Source organism: Dromiciops gliroides, chromosome 3, assembly GCF_019393635.1.
Source record: "Dromiciops gliroides isolate mDroGli1 chromosome 3, mDroGli1.pri, whole genome shotgun sequence".
NCBI lineage: Eukaryota > Metazoa > Chordata > Mammalia > Microbiotheria > Microbiotheriidae > Dromiciops > Dromiciops gliroides.
The window spans coordinates 480,777,643-480,798,108 of NC_057863.1; the positions used below are offsets into that span (position 1 = coordinate 480,777,643).

At 38.6% G+C, this 20,466-nt stretch overlaps 1 protein-coding gene across 1 annotated transcript in view; it reads left to right on the forward strand.

The window, feature by feature from the left end:
* The window catches only part of FLT3 (fms related receptor tyrosine kinase 3), a 96,988-nt gene that overhangs the window by 51,971 nt on the left and 24,551 nt on the right, over positions 1–20,466 (forward strand). The window contains exons 9-12 of the mRNA XM_043995101.1: positions 460–628; positions 16,407–16,510; positions 17,170–17,278; positions 18,773–18,948. Of these exons, the coding sequence (XP_043851036.1) occupies positions 460–628; positions 16,407–16,510; positions 17,170–17,278; positions 18,773–18,948 (558 nt within the window). The remainder of the gene's footprint in view (positions 1–459; positions 629–16,406; positions 16,511–17,169; positions 17,279–18,772; positions 18,949–20,466) is intronic.

The following is a 20,466-nucleotide window of genomic DNA, read 5'->3' on the forward strand; positions in this document are numbered from 1 at the left end:
AAGAGCTCCAATAAAGAGTATTTTTTTAAACTCCTAGCTAGATTGCTCTTTCTTTGGTTTTCCAATTCAACCCACACTTATTCCATGCCTACTGTGCATATCAGACTCTAGGGATACAAAAGCAAAATAGAATCAACTCCTTCCCTCAAGGAACTTATATTCTATTGCTCAACTGATCCAAATAATCAGTAAGTTTATATCTGTGAGTAGGAGATGGAAGGAGATGGCTTGCTAGGTTATAGATTTGGAATTGTGGATAAAGAATGAGATCTATTAAAAAAAATATGTGCTATATTGAATTAGCAGTTACAACCTACAGACTCCCCTTCTAGAAATTTTCTTGCTCTCAAATTATGGAAAAAACAAACATAGTTCTACTGGTCTCAGCATGTTTCTATGTAGCTTTCTCAACCATAGAAATAAAAGAAATGCATGTGCTTTTAATTTTTTTTAAAACAGAAAAGGGATTTATAAATGCTTCCAATTCAAATGAAGATTATGAGATTGATGAACATGAAGAATTTTGCTTCTCAGTGCAGCTTAAAGCATATCCACAAGTCATATGCACATGGACCTTTTCCCAAGAGTCAGTTCCTTGTAAACAAAGTAGTGTCAAGGACGGATTCAGGTGAGGCAATAATCTAATTGCTCTTATAATGGGCATCATGATTTTGTTTCCTTGGTGGCTTTAGGAAGGCTTGTGGCTGGTTTATCAAAGTTAATTCAATTGCTCTAAGTTTTGTTTTATTCATTAGAAATTGAAGACTGGAAATCAAAACGACTAAAATAGATAAAAAGATACCCATTACAGTCATTTATGCAATTCAAACAGCATAAGACACTCCAATAAAACAAATGAAGATCCTTAGTTTGGGTAATTTCTTTTGCATAGTCTGAATTACATCATTTCTATATGTTATTTGAGGGATGTGTACTATGATCTCTCCTTTAAGCTCAAACATTCTATGATTCTTCCATTTTACTGGTCTCAAACTCAACTTGTGTTTGGTTTTCATTGATATCATGTACCTGTTTAAACTCCTACTAGTGACATCTTTATTTTCTTCATAAGGACAACAGACAGCGTAATATGCCTTGGGAGGTTGCATGCAACCCACTGCTCTGAGGGTTTTGAGATTCCTGTGTGTTAGCTCTCCTCTAGAACATTTTCAGAGAACTGAGGAAGTAAAACTCCTAAAACAGGAAAATATAAGTGGGGAACATTACATTTAGGTGTGTTAAAATAAGTTTCGAACCATGAAACAAAGTTTTCAAATTATTCAGAAATAAGAGCAAATGCAGAAGCTCGGTTCTTTTAAAAGTTGAGTCTGCAGAGTTCTACAGCAACATCCTGACTCTTAGTACAGGGATATTCCATTCCACCTTCTTCCTTATGCCTTTCCTCCCTAGTTATGTCACCACCACTTCATGAGCAGCTTGCTATGGTTTTGTGGTATAAAGTGAGGTGCTGAATGACAGTGCTGCTTATGCTTTTATTTCTGAGCAAATGACATGGAGGATGCAGAACTAGGGTGACTTGAGTCCTTTGAAACAAGTTCTCTGTTGACTGCACTCTCCTTCAAATACAGAGGTGATGCTGGCCAACTTTTCCTAGAGTATGTTCCTTGCATTGCTTTTTTATCATAGTGGTGATAGATTTACCTTGATCTTCCCAGAGTCTCTCATCTGGGCTCCCTGTGACAGAACTTCATTTGCAAGACAGCAAGGCATGCAGTATGTGCTAAGTGGGCCCAGTGAAGTTAACCATTCAAATGGGGATCAAACCCTGACCATTGGCCCCATTCTCTAAAGCAAAAAGAAAGCAGCCCTTCCTTTGAAAGTTATGTGACCTCCCTCTCTTCATTAGAGATCTGAGGGACTAAGGTTGTGGAATATTGCATATGCCATCAGATATGTTCAATGTGTAGGTTTGCTTTTGCTGAATGGGATTACTTTAAATTTCTATTTTCAAATCACTGGGATTGAAGGAAGAGATGTTTTCAGAAATAAAAATACAAAAGATGTTTAAAAGAGGGGTTTTAAAAGATTTTTCTTAAAGTCTCCTTCCTACTGCCTTGGGGCAATTACTGTCTCTTGCAAGAGAGAGGTATTATAGGACTGATTCCACAGAGTAGGAATGATGGCTCCTGTTAGCAGCAGGTGTAGTAGTAATGACTGGTTGGAAAACCCTCTTTGGCACATGTACCATAGGTTGGCAACCCCTTCTCTGACTAGCTGAACTGACTAGCCTGTGTGCACACATGTGTGTGTGTGTATACATGTATGTGCATATAGAACACAATGGGAACATTATTCCTTCTTTTCTTTGTACATGGATCAGGTCAGGTGATCCCTGTGCAAAAGGCCAGGGGCTGCTTCTTACTATATACATGATGTAGACATATCACTTTACGTCTTCCTGACCTTTACTTCCTCATCTGTAAAATGAAAGGGTTGAGACCCATGCTCCTTCATACAACTCAGCACCTATCGTACTGCCCTTTGAGTGGGCTGACAGCGGTGGAGAACCACTCTAAATAATTCTATAATAAAATGTTATTTTCACCGATTAAAGTATTTTCCACTCATGGCAAGAGGGCATAGATAAAAATGATGCTGTTGTTTTTTATTTGTGACTGAGAAACCTGTTTATCTGTCAGAAATTTGGCTTTTCATAAATATGTAAAATGGAGGGAATGTCAAGGCACTTTTCAAAGCTATAACTAAGCTCTCCCCATCTTCCCCTGCTTCTCAAACAACCTTCTTATTTGATGTCCAGCCTTGCTTTTCTTTTAACATTCTGTGGATAGTTTGGTTTTTTACCCATACGGGGAAAGATTCATGAAGTTACTATAGTGATATCATAGTTCCATCTGTTTTGAAGTAGAGTTTGAAAATTACCTTAATAGTGGTCCAGAGTAACAGCGTCAAATACCACGTCATGAGAAAGGGAATTCTATTTTAGATATGGCATTTATAACCACAAGCAACGGGCGGTTGACCTCCATACTGTAGCAATTTCCCTCTTCTTCTTCCCTGAAATATAATTAAGAACTATGCAAAACAATTTGCACCAGAAACATATGGGAAATAAGACTACCAATACTATCCTCAATCTCTAGATCCTATCTAACCCAGAAAAGGAAAGTAGTATGACCTGGTGGAATGAGAATCAAGAGACTTGAACCTGAGGCTTGCTTTCATTAATATCAATCAATCAACAAGCATTTATTAAGCACCTACCAAGCAACAGGCTCTGCGATAGGTGCTGGAGATACAAAGACAGAAAAAACAGTCCCTTCCCTCAAGAAGCTTACATTCTATCTGGGAAGAAAATATGTACATATATAATTATATACAATGTAAACATTTCAGGACAGAGAGACACTAACATTGTGGGTGGGGTGAGTATTGGGAAAGATTTCATGTAGAAGGTGATGCTTGAACTAAGTTTTTTTGTTTGTTTTGTTTTGTTTTGGGGCGGGGTTGGTGAGGCAATTGGGGTTGTGACTTGCCCAGGGTCACACAGCTAGTACATGTCAAGCGTCTGAGGCTGGATTTGAACTCAGGTTCTCCTGAGTCCAGGGCTGGTACTCTATCCACTGTGCCACCTAGCTGCCATTGGACTAAGTTTTGAAGGAAATTTGGGACTCCAAGAGGCGGAGACAAGGAGAGAGCACACTCATTGTAGGATCTTGGACAAGCCGCTTCTCTAGGCCAGTTTTCCTATTTGCTAAAGGAGGGAGTTAAACTACATGATCTCTAAGGCTCTTTTAAATTTTAAATTGTCAATGGAAATTTTAAACAGCTCTATGAAGATTTTCTAATTTCTAGAATTTGAGACCCAGCTCCTATCTTTGTACTAGTGCCTGGCACACAAGCCTTTTCAACCAGATGATAGTGTCACTAGAGGAGTAAGCCATAGACATGTAATTACATGCTGGCTTCCTCATCTTCTGGTGATGTGCAGAAGTCTTCATTCTGATGTGTTCTGTTAACAGAAGTTTTGTTTCTCCATTATTCAGTGTTTGGTCCTTTCTAATCTGATTGAACTCCAATTATAAATCATCATTAAAATTGCCACCTGTATTATGGTAAATATCCCATTACTGTTTAACTCCACCAAAGCTTTCTACAGCTTCCTTACCTTCAGAGATTCACTTCTCTGATTTTTTTACCAGTTATTTCCTTAAAATGTCATACTTAAATTGAGTCTGATTTGAAAAATTACTCTGCTTACACTTGATTAAATTATAAGCTTCTAGAAGTCCTAGGATTCTGTCCCTGATCAAATAAATGTTTGTTGAATCAATGTGTGATGAATGGTATTTCAAGGATTTGGATGTCCATTCTGTTAGTTTACACAATTTCTGAGGTCTGCACACTCCATTGGGAGTACAAAAGTTAGTTAAGTTCATCCCTGACTCATGATTCAAAATTATTTAGAATGATGTTACAATTTAATCATTTCTCATACAATATCTCTTGGGTCTTGACTAGCCCTCAGATTTAGCTGCTTCTCGAATGATTTTCATTTCATAAGCATCCTAGATGTAAATCTGGAAGGGAGTTCAGAGGCCATTTAGGTTGAAACTGAGGTCTAGGGTTGTAAAGTGACTTGCCTAAGACGTCATATATGTTCAGTCATTTTTTCAGTTGTGTCCAACTCTTCATGATCTCATTTGGGGTTTTCTTGGGAAAGATACTGGAATGGTTTGCCATTTCCTTCTCTAGCTTATTTTATAGATGAGGGACTGAGGCAAACAGGGTGAAGTGACTTGTCCTGGGTCACACAGCTAGTGTCTGAGGCTGGATTTGAACTCAGGAAGATAAGTCTTTCTGACTCCAGACCCTGCACTCTATCTACTGTGCCACCTAGCTGCCCTGGGTCATATAGGTGTAAGCATCAAAAGTGGGATTTGAAGCCAGAGCCAACACTTTTTCCATAGTATCTTAATGCCTAAATTATTTCAGTCTCTTAAAGTTGACAAGCATATCAATTGAACACTGATGGGTAAAAATCTATACATTAAGGATATGGGACAGACATAAGTAGACACAATTTTTCTCTCTGGTGATCGATCACACAACCTCAGAGAATTGATGTGGTGAAAAATATGTAATCAATGACATTTAATTATAGAAATATGTTGAAGGTACATTAGAGACTGTTACTGGATCAGACAGAATTTGTTTTTTATGGGTTGATATAGAAAGGTTTTTTTGAACAGATAGAGTTTAAGCTACCAATTAAAGGAGGAAAGAGATATGATATGATGGGCATGATGAAATACTAGGAACAGCCCAAGTAGAGCTTCCTTGATCATAACCTCTTGTCACTCTGCTACTATCCCCAGAATCAGCTAATCTCAGTCCTTATGCCTTTTTTCCCTCTATACCTCTCCTCCCCACCAATAGTGTGTGATTAGCTATATTCTATTCAATTTTTCACATAGAGTACAAAAAGTAACTTATACTGTGAGGCATCTACAAATTATAAGTATGTAGAGCTTCATCTAGTTTAGGGATTCTCCCAGTTCTGTAACCTCTTGTCCAGTTCCCAGAGTCTAAAACTTCTTCCCTTTCTGTTGTCTGGTACCTGCTTAGGTCTTTGTTCTTTGGCATCTTGAGAAGTCTACTTTCTCTTCTTGTCTCCATATTATTTCTATATTTAAATCAGAGTTAGTTCTCTTTTAGCTTTCCTGATCAATAAGCAGACATTAAGCTTCTTTTTTTCTGTCTGGATTTCTAATCTCCTTGTTTAGACTGAAGTAGAATAATCTTCTAGTCTTACTTTCCCAAGTTCTGAGCTACCAGAGCACAGCTCTTTAGCTCTATAGGTCTTTTTCTCAGCACAAGTTTTCTCTCATTAATTCCATCCACTCTCTCTCCTTTCTTTTCTTTCTTTTTTTTTTGTGGGGCAATGAGGGCTAAATGTCAAGTGTCTGAGGCTGGATTTGAACTCAGGTCCTCCTGAATCCAAGTGCTTTATCCACTGTGCCACCTAGCTGCCCCCCACTCTCTCTCCTTTCTGATTGACCTTTTACCTCTTCCCCAACCTTTGCCATTTTATAACTTCCTCAGTTTATACATTTACATCCCCAAACCCCATCATTTATGTAAAATATGACATTTGCTTCATATTTCAAAAAATGAGTAAAGTTGTGAGGCATTATATAAGACTGAGGGAAGGAATACACTCATAACACTACACTAGAAGAGGAAGGTTGGTTTAAACATGAGGAACAATTTAGGCAAAGGCTTTGAAACTGGAACGTGAGGAGACCACAAAATGTCTTGTTAGGTTAGAAAAGAAAGTCCATTTAATATTTTTTCTAGTGCTAATTCTTTTCTCATTTTTGATTCTGTATTTGAACCAAAAGATCTACATAATTTCTTTGCAAAATCATTATGAATTAAACCCTCTGCTCTCCATCTAATGTATAAAAATATATTGTTTCTCCACTGTCTTTGCTAACAGATCTTATTTTAAAATGTTGTCTTTGGATTTTGACTTTTTGTGGTCCTTCTTAAAGGTCTTTATTTAAGGAGGAACATGTTCTTCTTAAATTGTGGATACTAGAAATGGACATAATTTTACTAATGGTCTGCTTAATGCCACATTGCTTCAACATCATGACCTTGTCAGTATGGGCACTTCTTCCAACAGTACAGACTAACTTATCCACACCTCTTTACTTTGAGACATTTTTGTCTTTCCTACCTGTAAATGTTTCATAAATATCAATTTTTCAAAATCTGACATACTACACACTTTCCTATAGGTCTTTCATGATTCCATGAGAATAAGTACCACACTCAGTCTAGCCATCCTTCACTCTCACTACATGAACTACTCACACATTTTTTTTATCAAATAAAAATGTTTGATTTGGTAGACGAAAGTACCACCTTAAAGACTTTCTTTCAACAAGATGTCTCCCAAGCATATATCAAAATTATGCAGGAGTCCTTAATGGATATAACACCACAGATAACCTTGCTCAATGCCCTCCTGGATCTTTCATATCAAGTGAAGCACAACAGGAGCAAACATCAAAGGTGTTTGCTGACATCAGGGAAGAGATCTAGCACAGACAGATTCCTCATAGAGATGATGAGGTCCTCCAGATGCTCTTACCTATGGTTGACTTTGTAGGGCTTACATCAAATTCTGGTATGCTGTAGAGCCTCCTGGGTGAAATCCATAACCATACAAAGAAGTTTAGTGTCACAATCTATAAAAGAAAAGCCAAGTAGATGAAGATTGTTTATTGTCCATATTATGGCATTCAATTAGATGGACACTGTAGAGGACTACTCATCCTTTAGAATCTGTACCTTGAATAATCATTGCAAATAGTCAGTGAGTTGGGCTCAATATTATGCAAGAAAAGTGTATTAAACAGGGTTTGCATTGACTTTAGAAAATTGCATGTCTTTTTCAGACTTCTCCCTGAACAGAAGTCCATCTTTTAAATACTAATATTACATCATTGCTATATGTCATGGAGAATTGTAGTTTCTGAAGAATTAAAAGTGAATGCTACTCAGGGAGCAATGGAGAGGTACCTGGTGAGTTTGGATAGGCTGCAGCATGTAATAAATAAGGAACTACAAAGAGCTGGAGAAAAGGGTGTCATCAAGGAAATATGTGATAGAAAAAGAATATGGGCTGGTCACATGGTGAAAATGGAGATGGAGAGTGAATGTTCTATACTGGTATCCTCTAAATGTCAGGCTAAATCAAAGGACGTCATGATCACATTGGGGCACCACTTGTGGCAAACTTACAGAATAACATAGACAAAAGTTACACAGGGTGGGCAAGAATATACAAGCTGTAGTGGTAGCATGGAAGGAATCTCACCCATATCAAAGGGATCAGGGTTCTATTTGGGCATTTTTTATGCCGCTTCTTATGTGTCAAGTCATGTCTGGAATCAAAAAATGTGCTGCAGCCTATCTATAGCCACTATATGTCTCTATCCTTCCTTTTTGGGTCACCCTTAATTTTAATTCACTATTGATTGTGGTTTTCCATCATAGGGAGAATATTGGCATCAAAAAGTTGGGTTTTTGTTTCAGGGAGTTCCTTGAGACTGTATAATTTCCTTCTATTTCTCTTCCTTTTATTCAATTCTGGACACATATCATTGTCCAACTGCAGTGTCTGTCCAGATACCTATACAAACCACTAGGTGGCAGAGTAGATAGACAATTGAACTTGAAATCAGGAAGACCAGAGTTCAAATTCTGCCTCAGATACTTATTAGTTATATGACCCTGGACAAGTCACTTGGTCTTTCTTTGCTTCATTTTCTTCATCTTTAAAAATGGGATAATGATAGTACCTACCTTGCAGGGTTGTTGGAAAGATTAAATGAAATAATATGTGTAAAATACTTTATAAATCTTAATGGATCTAAAGTTACATTATAATTATTATATATGGTGGTTGACAGCAGTGGTTTTTCCACTCATCTTTATGTTGTAATCTAGTTAGTGAATATTCTTCATATACTTGTATTTTTCTAGATGAATTGTCAGGCCAAACTCTTTTGAGAGGTTGTGGATCTCACTAAAAGGACAGTATTGTTCAGGGGCTTGATATAATTAACATGATACCATCTACACAGAGGAGCATCTGGAGGACCTCTCTAATTATAAAGTATCTGTCTTCCCTTTGAACTGGACATTCTCCATGATAGGGACAAACACCTTTGTTGAGCTTGTTTCCTAGTTTTGTATGTCACTTAATATTAATAATCAGAGTATCACTGGTCAAAGTTTTCTCTTGTTTCACTTGTTAAGGAATCTCATATGAAGTTAAGATATTCCTGGGAGATGACTTGCTGATGGAGAGCCTTTAAGGCTTTGTTTTACTCCACTGAGTAAATTTTTTTAGAAAAATCAATAATCATTAAACAATGAGATCTTAAATTATTTGTCCTTTCATTTAATTGTGTCACTATGAAAATATAGTCTATTATAGAAAATTATTTGTGAAAACCTGCTAGTTCCCCTTTCATATTTTCATCAAGGTTACCTTTGATATGTATGTAACTAATTCTCATCAAGATTTTTGTTGTAATGAGAAACTAAGCATATGGATCAATGATTACTGATGTCCTCTCCATTGTCTTTTTGGGGAATAATGCCATATGGAATTTTTAAATATCATTTGGAAGTTTTCTCTATCAAGGCAGATCATGATCTAGCCATACCTGCCTTTCTTAAGTGACTCTTATCTGTGTCCTCCCATTAGTTCACTACAAGGTATCCATAGGGGGGGAGTGGAATGGGATGTGTTAAGAAATGTAGGTGATATAAAATCACTTTACCGAAATCTCTTTATGAGACAAGTAGACTTAATACCTAAACCAGAGAGCAGAGAAAAAGAACTATGCACCAATATCCCTACTTAATCTTGATGCAAACTTTAAAAAATCCTTAAAAAGGTATGGAGGCAGGAGATAGAATGCCAATTTTAGGGAACAGTCTGTAGGCCATTTCAGCTACAACACAGAACATATGAAGGGGAATAGTGTGCATTAAGCCTTAAGAGATAAGCCGAAACTAGTCTAGTCTAAAGCTTTTAACTGTGGATAAGATTTTTATCTTGAGAATGACCCCAGTTTTCAGAAGAGCATGTTTTTGCACTGTCATATGCTGGCACAGAAAATAAACTTAAGTGGGAAAATTCCCGTTCACCAACATTTAAAAGAGAAACCATTTTTGCCCTTCCTTGTGATTTCCTTACTCTACTTATTTATGTCACAGTTGGTAAAGAATTCCTAAAGTGGTTTCTCAACATCAAATGATTACTGGATTTAAATAAATGATGACATCAAGAGGTTTGAGATTGCCAAACTCAGGACTTTTCTGAGGTGGGAGAAAAGAACAGCAGACACAAAAGCCTGTCTTTTTGACCATTAAGAACTAAATGTGGTACTTTTCCATGGTATAAGGCATGTTTTGCTAAACAATTTTCAGTTGTAGTTCTACAAATCTCCTTCCTCAGAAATGGAGTGAAGAATGGGGGTGGGGCAGCTAGGTGGCACAGTGGATAGAGCAAGGCCCTGGAGTCAGGAGTACCTGAGTTCAAATCCGGCCTCAGATGCTTAACACTTACTAGTTGTGTGACCCTGGGCAAGTCACTTAACCCCAATTGCCTCACTAAAAAAAAAGAAAAAAGAAAAAAAATGGGGGTAATCACCTTTTGAGAAAAGGATCATCCTCACCCTACTACCTCTGTCTAGTCCAGAAGAGAAACTTAAACAGCTCAAGTCAGACCTGAGTCAACTACATTCAATTAGCCTCCCTGAATCAGGAGGCTGATAGAGATAGAATCACTCCCTGGCTTCCTGATCATATGTCTTTTGGTTCTGTGTTAAACTGCCTAGAAACTTGTCAGCTCTAAGTTCTCCTATTTCAGATGCTCTCAGCTTCCCCAATGCCCTCTCTATTATTCTCTCAATTCTGATGGGACTTTGATAATTCCTTGCTCTTTGAATAAGTCATTCATTGCTCTATGATAAAATTACCTTGTGAGCTACCAAAAAAACCCTCCCAGCCTCTCCCAGCAATTTTCCAAGTCACCAAAGGGAAAGTGAAAATGACCTGTGTTTTGATCATAGAAAGGAGAAAAACCTTTCATAGCTGGAACAAGAGTACATTTTCTTAGTCACAAAGATATTCTTTTACCTTCAACTCAAATTTCTTGATCTTATGCCTACTGCCAGATGGCCATTTTTAGGAAAGACCCCAGGGGAAAATTGAGGCTTTGAAAATACCAATAACCTAACTGGTTAGTCCCCTTGAAAATCCCGGGGGAGGCTCAGGCAGCCAAGAGTCATCTTGTGCCAGGCTCAGTCATGATAATAGGTAGAGGGATGGTGGTGGGGGATGAGAGGGAACAGGACAGTAAAGTGCCCTCTGTGATTTCACTGTGTGCAGAGGTTTGTTAGACTATTTTTCTAGCCAGGAAAAAGAGGAGGAAAAGTCTCTGAGGATGTAGAATGACATGTCTGGTGTCATACCGAATACCACTATGGCTGGGGTAGTGGTTTTGACATGACATAAGCACTACTCGGATAGAGCCCCCTTGCAAAGAAAGGGGTGAGTCAAGAGAATAGGACACTTTAGAGTAGCATGGAAGAGAATCATGGTAAATTTGGCCCCTTCCAACAGGCCCCAGAAATGTAGAGCAAATGTCTGAAAGGAAAATCCATACCAGGAATTGATTTGATTTGATTTTCTCCTTAATATTTTTTGTGTGTTCTTTCGATTCAATTCAGCTAATATTTATAAAGCACCTACTATGCATGAGTACTGTGCTAGACTGTGGAGGAAATGCTGATTTTTAGATAATAACTCATAATGCCTTGCACACAATAGGAACTTAAAATGCTTATTAGATTGGACCTTTATATCAATATCTATCTAAATCTATAGATCTATATCTATATATCTCATCAATTTTATAAATCCTTTTCTTCACAAATCACCTGTTGAGGTATATGTAGTACATGGAGTATTATTTTCATTTACACACGAGGAAATTGAGACTCAGATTTAAATGACTTGCCCAGGGTCCCTCAGCTAGTAAGTGGCAGATTCAGGATTTGAATCTGAGTGATCTCTTGACTCTGAATCTAGTGTTCTTTCCACTATCCCAACATGACTCTAAGGCACAACTTTTGCTGTCATGGAGCTTAGAATCTTCCAACATGGATAATTACAATACAATCTAACATAAAAATGCGGAATAAAGGTGTGACTAAAGTAAGGCTGAATAAGGAAACATCATCATTGATGCCAGTCAATAACATCTAAGGGGATCAGATAAAGTCCTTCTGTCTTAGTGTCCATAAATCCTCTAATTCTACTTCACAGATATTAGAGAAGAATTGACCAAAGGCTTTACAAAACAACCAGCTCTCACTTCGGGAGACACTTGTAGAGCTGAAGAGATGCTTAGAGGTTTAAAAAAAAGCCCCAAACATCTCTATACTTGAGATGGGTACTCTGCCTCCAGAAAAGCAAATATGTAAAATGTGAGTCAATGAAGCAGAAAATTCAGGCCAACTGTTCTAGCTTCAGAAGGATTCTTTATATAAAAGAAGAACATTTTTAGTGGGGTTGGATTTTTAAATTGTCATCTCCATGCAACTTTTCTGGAGTACAACTATTACATAAAGTAATGTATGCTCTCAAATATGAGGGTAAGAGAGACTGGTTGATGGTTGTGAGTGTCCCCACTCTACCTCTGGATGACTAAATTTGTAAGCTTATGATCCCATGAACCTGTTTACCCTGCTTGATCATTATTTTCCCATTTACTATGTAGATCTGGCCTAATTGAGCACATTACTAACTAAACTTAACTATTAGTCATCACTTTTAAATCTAATCTTGGATTTCTTTTGTCTACTTTAAAGAGAAACTATTTTTCTATTACGTCTTTAGCTATCATTCAGCCAAATCAGCTCTAATACAAAAGAAGCTTAGAGTCAAAAGTTCTTAATTTCCTACATTTAATTTTTCAGAGAGAAAACATATTAATTTGCCTTTTTATCATTACCCCTGAACTCTAAGAACACCCTTCTGTCTAATTGGGTTTTAGTCTTGACTCCACAGCTAGCAAGTGGTATGTCCTTGGGTAAGTCTCTCAACTTCTTTCTTTTATAGATGTTTCCTCAACTGCAAAATGGAAATAATAATATTTATATTATTATTTAATAATATTTATATTAACTATATACTTGTTGTGAGGAAATCTCTTTGTAAACCTTAACATATACAAATGTAATCCATTTTTATTATATAAATAAAATCTATTTTTATTATCTATCCATTCCTCACCTGTCCCTTTTTGTGAAAGTGAACTATTTACCTGTGCCCTGCAATTTTTTCAAACTACATGGGTTGGAGTTCTAGCTAAAGGGGAAGACCTTTGGATAGAAGGTCTCATCCCACCTTCTGCTAAGGGTATGAAGTAGCCTGACCTCCTAAGGGTCTGTGTAAAACTTCAGGATGATCTTTCCCCAATCAAGACAAGCTTTCATTGATAGCCCTCTTTACCAACTCTTTCATCCAAATGGTTAATATTTGGTCTACAAGACTTCTATCTTCCTCTAAATTTGGTATAATAACTACCATCTATGCTTAAATAATTTTATCCTAAATCTGCTTATCAGAGGGAAGCCTGGTGGGTGGGTAATAAATTTGTTGCTGCTTAATGTCAAAACAGGGCTCAACCTCATGAATTTACTGATATTGGATACTCCAGTGAGAAAACTCCCTCTAACAGTGCAGATCTGCAACTGTTCTACAACTTAAAGAATTGACTGAAGGGACAGCTGTATGGCACAATGGGTAGAGCAACAGCCCTGGAGTCAAGAGGCCCTTTCCAATCCAGCCTCAGATATTTACTGTATGATCCTTTTTTTTTTTTTTTTGATTGCCTCAAAAAACCAAAAAGAGTTGATTGACACTGAGATGTTAGGTGTGGGCTTATGGTTAGGCTCAGAGTTATAGTCAATGTCTTTGTGCTGAGGCCAGCCCCTTATCCACTAGGCCATGTCTCCTCTCATAAATATCATAGTAATAGAAATCCATTTCTGTATCGTTGATCTCCTTGAGGTTAGAAAATGTTTTAGATCTATTCTTTTTACTACTTGTTTTATTTTCCTTGCTGTTGTTCAGTCATTTTCAGTCATGTCCAGCTCTTCATGATTCCATTTGGGGTTTTCTTGGTAGAGATAGTGAAGTGGTTTGCCATTTGCTTCTTCAGCTCATTTTATAGGTGAGGCAAACAGGGTTAAGTGACTTGCCCAGGGTCACATAGCTAGTAAGTGTCTGAGATCATATTTGAACTCAAGAAAATGAGTCTTCCTGACTTCAGGCCTAGCACTCTATCTGCTGTACCACCTAGCTGCCTCATTTTATTTTCTTAGTAAGCATTTTTTTTTTACCCCTGTAGCAATGCTGAAGAGCTATTAACCCAAGTCTTACTTGTACTTGTAGCGGATATAGATTCTGGGGGTCTTTACCTTAGCTTACACTTACACCAGTGAGTTCTGTTCCCCAGAGTAAAGCTGGCTGCCTCTTCCTCATCAGGGCTCTTGGAGTACTGCTGAGGGGTGGTGGGATTCTTTTTTTTTTTTTTAAGGGCAATGAGGGTTAAGTGACTTGCCCAGGGTCACACAGCTAGTAAGTGTTAAGTGTCTGAGGCTGGATTTGAACTCAGGTACTCCTGAATCTGGGGCAAGTGCTTTATCCACTGCACCATCTAGCTGCCCCCCGGGATTCTTCTCTAATGCTATTGATATGATTGGCTCAAAAGCCTCCACTGGTGTGCTTCCCATTACCATTATTGGTTGATATCCATTAGTCAGCCAGATAATTTTAGAAGGAGGCATTTACCACGGTGGAATAGTAAGAACAATTGCTATCCCCGCCACCCCCCCCCCCCCGCCCACACACATACACGCAAAAAGACTATGATACTTTGTGCCACAAGTACATATAGAGAGAGAGGAAGGTGAGCTAAGGTTTAGAGAGCTCATGGGGCAGAGGAGTAACTCACAGCTTCTGGCTGCCAGAAATCTTGTTCTCTCCCTGGTGGGATATTACTCATGAACTTCCCCTTATGTTTGGTCTAGCTTTACTGCTGGGCTTTTTGTAGGGCTATGAATCTTCATTTTGCCTACATCGCTGGTTCCCAGTGCAGATGCTGCCATCAGTTAATCTGGGGATGTTGCTAGTATGAGAAGGGGAAGTCCTCCAGACCTCTGAAGTTCACAAGGTCCTTCTCTACTAAAACAAGGGAGGTGGGAGTCAAAGACCTAGACTTTCTTCTTCTCTCCTCCTTCCCAACCATTTTTTTCTCAGGGATTTACCTGGAACTCTCTCTCTTCTCCATTTGCTTAAATTTCTCAAAAGTTCTGAATTAGTTCCTAACCTCTCTGAACTGGCTACACAGGATATTACCCAGTTTCCTGAGCCTCTTATGCAACATCACCCCAGGTGATCAAGAGCTTTTTTTTTTATGCTTAGCCTATTTTGGAGTGATTAATTGGGATGTGGTCTTGCCTGATTAAGTACTTTATCACTTAAAAAAAAAATAAACTGGGATTACTTGATTGACTTAATCAACCCCCACCCTTATGCTCTTATGGTGTTATAACACCCTAGAATTTGAGTTTCTGGTTGGTCAGGCTGTATTTTAATTTCAAGAGAACAACCAAGAATCAGAGAAGAAAGAGCAAGAGCCATCCTGTTTCCCCTAGGGAACCTCTACATTGGAAACTGGGCTGAGCTGGAAGCAGATTCCTCATGCAGTTTATAGAATCCTCAAACCTCGCCAGGCCACTCCCACAATTCTGAGTCCCTCTGAGAGATGGGAAGGAGGCAATTTATCTCTTGAGATTTCATGGCATGCTCAAGAAGTGTCTGTCACTACCCTTGTAACTATGAGGGAAAGTGGCAGGCAGTGAAATTTCCCACTGAAGACCCGAATACACACTTGGCGTGGTAGGAGAAATATCTACTATGCAAGGTAGACTAGTCTTTCCTTAAAAGATATTGAAACTGGGGCAGCTAGGTGGCACAGTGGATAAAGCACCAGCACTGGATTCAGGAGTACCTGAGTTCAAATCCGGCCTCAGACACTTAACACTTACTAGCTGTGTGACCCTGGGCAAGTCACTTAATCCCAATTGCCTTACCAAAAAAAAAAAAAGATATTGAAACTGTCTTGGAGACTTAATTGGTTTGCACAATTAAGCTTTGGATTCTTGATGCAGTTTCCTGGTAGCCTAACAGCAAAAGCCATCACATAAGAATTCAGGAGCTCTTTCCTGACATCTCTGACCCATGCAAAAGCAAAGAAACTGCACCCACTTGGGTGAATGCTGTATCTTTACTGAATTTTCCCTTTCCTGAACCCAAAGACAAATCCTCAAGTTCCTACTTTCAAGAAGCTTACATTCTGTTATTATCTTTGAAGCAGGTAGTATAGTGTAGGAGTAAGAGCACCATACTTTGTGGGGCCTTGGCAGAGGCATTTAATCCTTTTGGGCCTCAGTTTCAGTGGAAGTTTCTGTGAAACAAAAAGCTAAAACTCCCGCAGATACAATCACAGCCACTACTCCTATCCTTCTTTATGCTTTTCATTTTTTCAAAGATACAGCTTTTAAAGGATGTGACTAAGTAGGCTTCTTTTTGTTAACTTCTGGATAGGCCGTGAGGGTCTCATTTCATTCTAACGTTGATCCTGTAGCTCAAGACTGACCTGAATTAGGCTTAGCCTACAAACTATAAGCAGCAGTTATTTTTTCTTTAACATTTCATATAATTATGTAGCTAACCCTGTCTGTAATTATTTTTTTTTCCAATAGCACATCAGAGTTTTGTGACCATAAGCACCAGCCGGGAGAATATACCTTCCATGCAGAAAATGGTGATGCTCAGCTCACGAAAACATTTAGACTCTATGTAAAAAGTAAGCTGAAAATGCAGAAAATTTAAACATATCATAATTCTTTCATTCATGAACTGTAATTAGAAAAACAAAAACAATGGGGAAAAGATAATGCTGAAAAACAATTTCAAAATATTATGGTCCTTTGAAATAATTTAGTAGATTTTATTAAATTTCTCCCCTATCTTGTCCTTTAAACGCTTAAAAAAAATCCATTCCATGTGCTTTCTGAATCTAACAACTCATTAGAGCACTGGTGTTGATTAGAGGTGAAACACCTATTTCAGTACTTCAGTCTTCATGTTGCTATTTATTTCCATTTCTTTGACTTTTGAAAAGAAAAGAATACTGTGGCACGTACCTTTTGAAGCTGATATCGCCCCCGAAACTGAGCTAAGACACAGAGAAATTGAAAGAAAGATTTGCAGAGAAGCTTCCCGCAGTGCAAGGCAGCATGAAGGGGAGGGCTTGTTATGACTCAGGGGTGGGAGAGGGAGCCAGGAAAAGCCCTAGCTTTTCCAGGAATGATGGCAGAAGATTTGGGGTGTCCTTCTTTTCCAGGGAAGGCACTGGGGCCTCCCAGGAGCCACCCGTATCCTTAGATCAGTCTTTTAGGCCCCCCCCCAACCTAGATGGACAATATTCTACGGACTTTTTTCCATGTTTATTGTCTTTTACAGGGAAACCTCAAGTCAAAATGAACACATCAGTAAATCAGGCTTCTTGTCATTCTGATGGCTACCCTTCACCATCTTGGACATGGAAGAAGTGTCTAGACAAGTCTCCCAAGTAAATAAAGAAATGATCTCCTCTTAGGATGGCAGAACTGTCTACAGATACAATACACATTGTGCATGTGGCCAATCATCACCTGATCAACAAGAATTTATTAAGTACCTTCCATACATGTACTCAGCCCTGGGGAATCCAAAGACGAATGAAACAGTCCCAACCCTAGAGGAGCTTACATTCTGTTAGCATCTTTGAAAGCAGGAAGTGTAGGGATGCCTGTCAATGGGGAATGGCTAAACAAGTTGTGTCCTATGATTAGGGTGGATTGCTGTAAGAAATAATGAGCTGAGGCAGCTAGGTGGTGCAGTGGATAAATCACCTGCCTTGGATTCAGGAGTACCTGAGTTCAAATCCGGCCTCAGACACTTGACACTTACTAGCTGTGTGACCCTGGGCAAGTCACTTAACCCCCATTGCTCCGCAAAAAAAAAAAAAGAAAGAAAGAAAGAATGAGCTGGTTGATTTTTAGAAAAACATGGAGAAAGTCTTGCATAAAATAATGAAGAGGGAAAAGAGCAGAACCACGAGAATGCTGTATTTTGTTTGAAGAATAACTATGAATGACTAAATACTCAAATCAGCTACAAAGGACCTATGAAGGAAGATCCTTTCCACCTCCAAAGAAAGAACTGATAAATAGAAGCATGCACAGTTTGGTTTTGCATATATACACACATGTGTATATATATATATGTGTGTGTGTGTGTATATGTATACATATGTATACACACATGTGCCAAATGGTGGCCTTCTCTAGTGTAGGGTGGGGAAGGCAGGGAGGGAGACAGCTTGGAACTTAAAACATAACAAAAAATTAATTGAATTGGAAAAAAAAGCAGGCAATATAGTGTAGTAGAAAGACCACTACACCAAGGGTAATACCCTTTGGACTTTACTGTGTGGTCTTGGCAGAGGTATTTAATCCTTTTGGGACTCAGTTTCAGTGGAAGTTTCTGTGAGACAAAAAGTTAGAATTCACACAGATACTATCAGAGATACTACTCACATTGGCTCTCAGATGTACTCTCTTTTTGAAACAAAACTTCTGAAGGATTGGTACACTTAGGGAGGAATCAGTCCATGTTGCAGAAGCTATGACTTGTTAATTGGCATTTCCCCCCCAAAGTTTTATTACTGGTCTTTTGTCTGTACCAGAGGCCTTTCCCTATAGCACTCCATCCCCTACTCATCAGTATACCCCTCCCTTAGAAAGAACAAGGGTGACTGAGTAAAACCGACTGGTGCAGCACCTAATGGGATGAGCACCACTCCACAGCTGTAGTCACCCACCCTTTTTACTAAGAGGAGGGAATTTCATCATGTATCCTATAGGACTGTAATCAGTTATTACACTGAATAGCAGGTCAGATGTCATGGCTTGTTTTTGTTGAGACATATAGATGAATTCCAGGTAGCTCCCTCTGCATAGATTCTGAATTGAAACCTATTGCACCTGACACCCATGGCCTGTGGAACCATTTCTTTTTTCAGTTGCGCAGAAATCACCGAAGGGATTTGGACTAAGAGGACTAACAAGAAATCATTTGGACAGTGGATATCGAACAGCACCCTCAATCTGAGTGAGCAGTTCAAAGGACTCATAGTTGAATGCTGTGCCAACAATTCACTGGGCTCCTCCTGTGACTCAAAGCTTTTTAACTCCCCAGGTACTGTGCCATTCCCATTATGATGCAGAAGCTGCAGGAACTCCCTACTGCTCAGATTGTCTCCCTGGGTTGGTTCAGAGTTAAAGGGGCCTTACAAAGGGAACAATGTACAAGGAGGTTTTGTGAGTCAAACATGAATTCCAAGTGGCATCAAGTGCTTTGGAGTTCCTTGGAAGAGGTCTAAAATACTCTAAATAGAGGTAATTTCCTCATTTGGGGATTCTCTAGAAACCAATAAAATCCTAGCTCTAGTCCCCATGTCCAAATTTCATTGTATTCTAGTATATCACACGTAACATTTTGGGATCCCTTTTCTGCCATCCAATGTACCAACCACGTCTTTCAGTTTTCTGTTACCTGAAACTCTGATAAGCATGCCTTCTCTACCTTTAGGGGTCAAGCAATGCTTAGAAAATGCCATAATCCCAACAAAAATAACAGAAATCGAAAGATGACATTTTCCAGATCCAAAGGCAGCACTTTGGCAACCCTATTGTGTTTTCCATTCTTGTTAACATTCTTGCTTTCCTGCTGCCTGCTGTGTTTTAGATGTCCCCTCCCCTCCTCTTGGGGCTTATCAACTTGCAATAATATTTAACGTAGCTGGTTGCCCAAAACATAACTTTTGCATTTAACTTTATATATTTCAGATATCCATATAACAAAACATCTTACTAAAATTTCCCTGGGTTGCTTAGTCTGTGCATTTAAATATATGTTTTATATAGAGAATACATACATATATATATACATATACATGATATATAAGTATATGTGAGATAGATAGTTCTATTTCTATACATAAAATATGGCATCAATGAGAAAAAAGAACAGGTTTCCCATCTTTTCCTTCACATCACAGAGATCACCTAATCCACCCCTCTCCCCTATGCAGGAATGTTCTCTGCAGTGCTCCTTAGTGGGGTCATCCTGCCTACTTGAATATTTTCCTCCCTTGGAGAAGCCTCTTCCATTTTTTAGACAGGTTTGACTGTGAGAAAGTTCTTTCATATATTAAGTTGAAATCTGCCACACAATCTTTCACCCATCAATCCCACTTCTGTTCTCTGAAATGAAAATGAAGTTGAATCTCTCTTCCACAGGATAGCACCTCAAATAAGAACAGTGCTTGGTTTGTTGTTCTGAATATAATCTATGTAGAGTGCTTGTGATTGTTTGCAAGAGAATGCCTCACAGTCATAGGTAGCCAGTAGGGAAGTAACTATGTAGTACTAAGTAATTCGTACTGTGTCCAGGGCATTGTTCTAAGTGCTTTACTAATATCATCTTATTTGATCTTCACGACAGCCCTGCTAGGTGCTGTTATTATCCCTGTTTTACAGTTGAGGAAACTGAGAGGAAAAGAGGTTAAGTGACTTGCTTAGCGTCATACAGCTAGTAAGTGTCTGAGGTCTGATTTGAACTCAGGTCTTACTAAACTCCAGAGCCAACACTCCATTTATGGCATTACTTAGCTGCCTCTGATATTTGTCAAATTTTGTGGTTTTGAAATATTTG